Source organism: Ailuropoda melanoleuca, chromosome 17, assembly GCF_002007445.2.
Source record: "Ailuropoda melanoleuca isolate Jingjing chromosome 17, ASM200744v2, whole genome shotgun sequence".
Lineage (NCBI taxonomy): Eukaryota > Metazoa > Chordata > Mammalia > Carnivora > Ursidae > Ailuropoda > Ailuropoda melanoleuca.
Window position 1 is genome coordinate 12530458 of NC_048234.1, and position 7875 is coordinate 12538332.

The following is a 7875-nucleotide window of genomic DNA, read 5'->3' on the forward strand; positions in this document are numbered from 1 at the left end:
TTTTTTTTTTTTTTTTTTTTTTTTAAGATTTATTTATTTACTTTAGAGAGAGAGAACATGAGCAGGGGTAGCAGCAGAGGGAGAAAGGGAGTCTCAAACAGACTTTGCTGAGTGTGGAGCCTGATGTAAGGCTTGATCTCATGACCCTGAGATCATGATCTGAGCCAAAATCAAGAGTCAGATGCTCAACTGACTGAGCCACCCAGGCGCCCCCATGGTGTATAATTCTTTTTATGTGTTGTTGAATTTGCTTATATTTTGTTGAGGATTTTTGCATGAATGTTCATGGGAGATATTGGTCTGTAGTTCACTTTTCTTGTAATGTTTTTGTCTGGTTTTAATATTAGGGTAATGCTGGCCTCACAGAATGAGTTGGGAAGTATTCCTTCTGCTTCTATCCTCTGAAAGAGATTGTAGAGATTGGTATAATTTCTTCCTTAATTGTTTGGTAGAATTCACCAGTGAATTCTTCTGGGCCTGGTGCTTTTTGTTTTAGAAGGTTATTAATTATTGATTCAATTTTTTAATAGATATTGGCCTATTCAGATTGTATGTTAGGGATTTTTTTAGGAAACATTTTACTGAAATATAACCTGCCCAGAGAAAAGTGCACTGAAGTGTAGAGCTAAATACGTTTTCACAAAGAGAGGACAGCTGTGAAACCAATACCTAGATCAAAAATCAGAGTATTACCAGCACTCCAGAAATGTCTCTCACGCCTGCTTCCAGCCATACTTCTGGCTAGAAAGATATTACCCTGACTACTCACATCCTATTTTGTATTTGTTTTTGAGCTTACCCAAAAGGACACATACAGTATATACTTTTTTGGATCTGGCTTTTTTGCTCAAAATTATGAGTAAAATGTATGTAGTTTCCTTCATTTTCAGGGCTACAGTGTTTCACTATGTGAGTACATTTTCCCATTAATGAGGTGGACATTTGGGTTGTTTCTAGTTCTGGTTACTACAAAAAGAGCTGCTATGGTAAACCTAGGTTTGCATTTCATTTGGGTATATTCTCCCCACATTTTAAAGAGGCAGCTGTCTGTGATCAGGTAGAGAATGATGTATTCTGTTTAATATGTGTTGGAATGGTTGCCGTTTCAGTAAGTAGCATCGATCCCTTCCAAAGCTGGCACGCGGAGCAGTGTGTTAGGAATAACAATACGTGTGTGAGACTTACTGGCTTCTCCCTTTCTAACTTCCTGGACGGATTTGGCTGTAAGGGCCGGTCAAGTAAATCCCCAGTCATTGAGGCAAATAAAGAACATTGACCTTGAAACTACCTTGGAATCAGCATTAGCAGAAAAGTCTTCCTGAAGGATCAGAAGAGAATTTGTACTGGGGTGAAACAAAAACGTGTTAGAGTTTCACAGTTGAAGATTCAGAGCACTTGAACAGCATTCTGCTGGCTGATGCAGGAAACAGAAGCATATACAATTCAGTCGAGACGGAATATCCAGAATAGGCAGATCCGGGGAGCAGGAAGTAGATTGGTGGTTTCCCGGGAGCCAAGAAGTTGTGAAAAGGAGTCACTGCTCCAGGGGATACAGGGTTTCCTTTTGGGTGATGAACACGCTTTGGAACTAGATAGAAGTGGTGCTTACATGTTACAAATTACACTGTATCGTTCACTTTATGATTTTTTAAAAAGATTTTATGTATTTGAGAGAGAGCACAAGCAGGTGGGGGAGAGCGGGGAGCCCAACGCCGGACTTGATCCCAGGACCCCAGGTTCATGACCTGAGCTGAAGGCAGACGCTTAACTGACTGAGCCACCCAGGGGCCCCTGAACTGTTCAGTTTAAAATGGTTAATTCACATTATGTGAAACTTACCTCACTAAAAAATTGCCAGGGCAGGTGTGTGTGAATGTGTGTGTATGTGTGTGTGTGTTGCACCCCTTAGCATCTATATTGGTGCCTAGCACATAGTAGGCGTTCAGTAAATACTTGTTGATTAAACAGATGGTGCTTAAAAATACGCATACAAATTTATTGCTTTTTGTCCTTTCCCTGATTATATTGAAACACTACAGATCTACGCAGTGACCAGGTCTAAACTACTTTCCTGATTTCTTTTTTAACAGATAGAGGATGGCGAAATTTTTGCAAGTATTAATCAGAAGGATGGTATGGTCAGTTTCCACGATAACCCTGAAAAGTATAATAATCCAGCCATGCTTCATAACATCGACCAGGAGGTAGATATGAATGCCGGGTTTCGATTTGTTTGTTTTGATTGATGTTTGAGATGCTGTCTTTGAAATATGGCCTCGATGCTCCAGGACAATTCTAGTTTAAATACAGGTAGTTCCCAACTAGTTTCTAGGAACATCTTAGTTCCTAGAAAGTTATTTTGAAAACAGGCGTTGCTTCAGCCTCTTCCAGATCGTATGGTTATAAGTAAATGGTGGGTTGGATTTCCCATCAGCTCAGCAGAGCCTGGTTTAGCTACTAAAACACTTTAGGGTCTTAACAATCGGTACAATTTTATTCACACCCAACCACCATTTATAACGTAGAGCCTCATTTCTATGGGAAAGCGCACTTAGAGTTCCTGGTCTGAGTGAGAGTGAGCGGGCCAGTCGGGGCAAGAAAGCCGTCCCGCGGTTCCCTGTCGGGCGGCAGCCAGGGGCCGGAGCGGGTCCCCTTTGCAGCTTCTGAGGTCACGCTGCTCTGAGTGCCCGTCGGGGTCCGAGGACATGAGTTGGGATTGTGTGGACAGTCTGTTCCTTACCTCAGACATTGAATCTCAGAAGCCGAAAAGCAATGCAGAGTAACACAGTATACTTCCACACTCCCTCTTTGGCAGTTTAAAATCCAAAAACCCCGTGAAAACTGGAGATTTTTGGTAACTCAACGTGTTGGCGAACTTCACCCGAAATGACGTATAGTCTTTATCCCTCTTAGTGTGCGTGTTTTTCGGTTTCACGGCGGAAGATACGAATGTGTCTGATGATGGGGTGCTGCCCTAGATCGTGCCGGGATGTTACTTGATATACAGTACTTGTGCTCGGTTAGCTTTCTGCGTTCAAAAAATTCTGATTCCAAAACCCGTGTAGCTCCCGGCGTTTCGGATCATGGGATTGTGAACCTGTAGCACGCATATTAATACTCGAGGTTAGAAAGGAGGTGAACTGGGGCGCCTGGGTGGCACAGTGGTTAAGCGTCTGCCTTTGGCTCAGGGCGTGATCCCGGCGTTACGGGATCGAGCCCCACGTCAGGCTCCTCCTCAATGAGCCTGCTTCTTCCTCTCCCACTCCCCCTGCTTGTGTTCCCTCTCTCGCTGGCTGTCTCTATCTCTGTCAAATAAATAAAATAAAATCTTAAAAAAAATAAATAAATAAAATAAAATAAAAATAAAAAAAGAAAAGAAAGGAGGTAAACTGACCTGAACTCACTCGCCACCTTCACACGTGTCTGTCACCAGATGCTGAAGTGCATTGAGCTGGATGAGCGACTGAAGGCCATGGACCAGGAGATCACAGTGAACCCCCAGTTCGTACAAAAGGTGATTAGGGTTCCCCTCATTAACCAGAGTGGCCTGGATAGAGAAGGAGAGGTATTTCCTCATCAGGAACGTGAACTTGGTTGGAGATGAAATGTTTAGTTGCCTGAAGTTCTTGAAAATCTTTGTCACTAAGTTCACAGAGAGTCACGGAGCATTTTCACACCATAGTCTGGAAGTGTGCAAACTACAGCTCCTCCATTTGTACACAGGGTGACTGCCTGTCCTTGGGAAGGGATGGGGTGTGCTTGTTTGGGGCTGGTGGGAAACCTTTGACAAGAGCAAACATAAGTAGATGGTCTCACTTTCTTCTTTACAGAGCATGGGATCACAAGAAGATGATTCTGGAAACAAACCATCTAGTTACTCTTGAAACTAACATCCATCCTGAGTTAGATGAGAGAAATTGATCACCTTGGCCAGTGGCAAGTGCTAGGAGGGCAGCAGGGAGGACCAAGCCTGTTTGACCTGGACATTAAGAGATTACATTTTGTTTTGACATCTTCAGTCCTATGTGCTTTAAGAAAACCATTCTCTCTGCCAGGAGAGGAAAAAAAATTCAAACTTTAAAAAGTCTGTCATGGATTTATTTATCCTCAGATTAATGTTGTTATTGCATTAAATCTACTTTTTGTTTTAAATTACTTGAACATTGAGGTGTCTTCTGTACCGCTTTTTCCCCCTCTGAAAAGTTTTTAAAGGATACAGTCATTGTGAACAGAAGGAGTTAAACTTCAGGAATTTTTGGAAGATTTGAATCTAAAGTTTTGATATTGGTTGCCTTTAAAGAAAAAAAAACGTCTGGGAGAGTTCATAATGCAGAAGCTGATTTTTTATAAATAGAATTAACATGCATTTTAGGGACAGTACAAACTGTGAATTCAGGACATGCTGTTGAGCCCTTTCTAAACCTGTGGTGTCTGCTACACTCTGTCGTCTTGGGAATGGCTTTTTTTAGGAGACCAGTGCCGGACTTTCCTGCATTTTCTTCCAGAAGCACTTTCAGTTGAGCTACACGACTGCATTTTGATTATTATGTTCAGGGTCTCTTGTCTGAAATGTGTCTGACGAAGGCTCACGGATTAAGCCGGGGAAAGGCGTGGGGTCTTTGTAAAGTGTGATAAAATTAAATTAGAATTTAGTCCTTAAAAATGTCTCTCTCTTGCTAGCAACACTGACTTTTTAAAATGTGTCAACTTGTATAGTCAGTCACATTTTCATTATTTACAGAAGGAAACTGACCCATCATGAGTCGTGTAAAAAGTTGTCCCTAATGGAGAGGCTTTGGGGGTCATGTGGTCTGGGGGGGTACCTACTCTGCTTTGCTGCAGGAAAGCAGCCACAGACGATGAGTTCTGATAAGACTGATAACAAAAGTAGGTGGAGGGCTCCATTTGACCCGTCATCAAAACCCTCTAGTTCTCTGCTCAAATCAGTGCTGCTTGTGGACTGCGTCATTCCCACTTATATTTATGTGGACCTATACTTAGGAAAGAAAAAATATTTCATGGAAATTTTTCTTTTATCAGCATAGTGAATTACTTAAAAAAAAATTGGACAACTTTCTGATTTACCTGGATCTAAATTAAACTCACCTAAAGTGTGTTTGAGAATCCTAGTAGCTGCCAGTCATGGCGACTTTAAGAACAGTTCTCTGTGGGCATCTAATGACGTCACCATTCATTTTCTCCTAAAATGAATTTATTACCACTCCACTATTCGCAAACCACACTCCTTGCCCCTCCGGTCTCAGTGCTGTCTCTCAGCTTCACCCCCACCTTGATGTATTTTCTGATTTGGGGCTAGAACTCTGCACACCACATTTCTTCTGCCAGCAAGAGGCAAACTGGAAGGCTAGGGAGGAATAAAGAACGGGCGCCCCACTGTCTGCTTCCCGTTGAAGAGTGAAACCCCAGCAACAGCTCTTTGCCCTAACGAGGATGGTTCAGCGCGGCAGTGAGGCCCCGGTTGTGTTTCCTGTGCTAGAATTAGCCTCCCGGATCTGCGGAGAGATTCCGACCTCAGAAGGCGGCCTCCCTCACCTGCCCATGTCACCTGGGGACCCAGTTCTACTGGGTACCTCCAACCTTCTAAATTCTGTTAATGCTTCTCCTTGTCCCCCAAGCCCTAAGGGGGGGTGTCTACTTCCTGCAGTGACTATGTTCGTGAGACACGTCTCCCCCTTCTCCCACACCTGGTTAATGCATCTATTAAATTATTTCTGTTAAAGAAACTGGTGAGTGGTTTCTCTCTCTTGACAGGAGTTAGTTCTGAAAATCTTGGATCAAGGAGATGAGTGGCCTCACTTGTTACTAAGAGAATAGAAGACTTCACGCATGCTGCCTCTGGAAAACAGGTTGCCTGGCTATGCCTGTGTCTTGTTTTTGAATAGTTCTCAGAATCTGTTTGCATGAATAGTTAAGATACCCTTAGCTGTTCCTTTGAGTTTATTCTCAGGAGCAAATTACTTTGTGAACCAGTTTACTTAGGAACACCTGTTGAGTTTTGACAGCACCAGAAGACGGTGAATTTGCACCCAGGGAGTTAAGGCAGTGTCTGAGGTCTAGGGATGTAGCCTTGGGTTGGTGCTCATGAGCGGACCTACCAGTTTTCTGAGGACTTTTCAAGTCCGTCTTTTCACAGTAATATCAAACGTTAATAAATACTCTGGATTAATGAGAACCCTTGCCCTCAGATGTCAGTACTTGCTTTATGTATTTATGTTTCTATTTGTATTGGTACCAAGTAAACCACCCAAAGGGACAGTGTTTAACTTTTAATATAGACTTTCTTAAATGCATATGCTTGATCCACGTGATCGCCAATTTGGGGTATACTAGTATAAAGTATCATTTAAAGAAACCCCTGGTTGCATGTTTTTGAAATGGTAGGAGATGTTTTCCAAGCCCAAGAATGGTACCAATGGGCAATAAAGCAGTGAGATTTTTCTGCCTTGTATGGATGGCATGTCCTTTGTTTAGTAAATTAAAATCCTAAACAAAGCTAGGCGATAGAACAGTACCGTAAAAGATGCCTTACAAACAGAGTAATGCCTTGTAATCTAATCACGGACAAATAATTTTCTACCAAACAATTCGGCAGAGGGGAAACCTAAGTCTTGGGTTTTTAGGTGCTGAACTGTTGGTGTTCATTGGTTGACCCACCTTGTTCAACTTCCCTCCTCAAGTTATGCTAATGGTCGGTTGTATTCTAATTCTCTCCCCTCTACTTGCTTTTCAAAGATGCAGTTTGGGGTTTCTAATTTTCTGGGGGTGCAACTTGAAATGGTAACCAATTTGTGGAAGAAAACATTATTTGCACGTTAGTCTGAGCAGTTGCCAAAGGTCCAGAGAAAATACATGGGTAAATCAGATTATTGTGAATAGGAAAAGCCCTTCTTAAGCCGTTGAATTAATGATGGTAAACAAAGACAAAATCCTATCTGCATCCTTTCCTAAAATCAAAAGTTGAGACCAGAGAACTTCTGCTAATTGTAAAAGGCATTTAACAAGCCTGGATCCACAATGACGTGGTAAAGTTTATTATTAGATGTAAAGAAAGCACTTGGTATTTAATATTTAACAAGCAGCTATTATTAAAACACAAAAAGCCTATTAGTCGAATTCTAACTGGGGAGAGAGGGCTAATTTTTAAAAGCTTTCTGAACGTGCTATGGTAAAAAAATATATATAATATAGTAATAAAATAAATTAACACTCGAAGCTTTTCATATTTTTTTTTTTACATAGGCTCCACACCCAACACGGGGCTCGAATTCACGACCCCGAGATCAAGAGTCACATGCTTTACCAACTGAGCTAGCCAGGCACCCCACCAGTGAGTGGCTTTTCTTTAAGAGAAAATATTAAACTACTAATCTAGTTACTGCAACTAGCTGGACACCTTATATGTCTAACAGCCTAAAACTCCAAACCCACTTAGGGGTTGTGCATGAGATCCAGCTTCCGGGCCCATTGTTTGCTACCTGTCAGCGGCCGGAGAGACCCCCAAACTTAAACACATCTGAAAACACAGTGTTATTTTGGGCGCTGGAAGAAAGGAAAGCTTAGAGTATGAGTTATTTTTATAACCGGGAATCTACCGTAGTACCCATAAAATAATGAGGTGCGGTTAAATATATTAGATCCAGTTGCACACAAATGAAACGTACCGCTTCCTCCTGAAACTGAAAACTGGTGCAGGGACATGGTGGTTTGAGTCTGAGAGAAAGCCCATCTGTATTCCTCAGCTGGTCAAGATACACCTAAAAGCCTCTCTGAGGAATTTTCCAGGAGGACTTGACCTGACTTGGCTCCATGGTCTTGGCAACCAGCGTCCGTGAAGCACTCGGTCCGTCTGAATGA

At 42.2% G+C, this 7875-nt stretch overlaps 1 protein-coding gene across 2 annotated transcripts in view; it reads left to right on the top strand.

The window, feature by feature from the left end:
• COPS3 (COP9 signalosome subunit 3) overlaps nucleotides 1-4155 on the top strand; it is a 24989-nt gene extending 20834 nt beyond the window's left edge. For both annotated transcript variants that reach the window (XM_002929617.4, XM_034646901.1), the window contains 3 exons: nucleotides 2091-2204; nucleotides 3434-3514; nucleotides 3831-4155. In XM_002929617.4, the coding sequence (XP_002929663.1) occupies nucleotides 2091-2204; nucleotides 3434-3514; nucleotides 3831-3884 (249 nt within the window). In that variant the 3' untranslated portion in view covers nucleotides 3885-4155. The remainder of the gene's footprint in view (nucleotides 1-2090; nucleotides 2205-3433; nucleotides 3515-3830) is intronic.
• Nucleotides 4156-7875: the final 3720 nt, after the last annotated feature.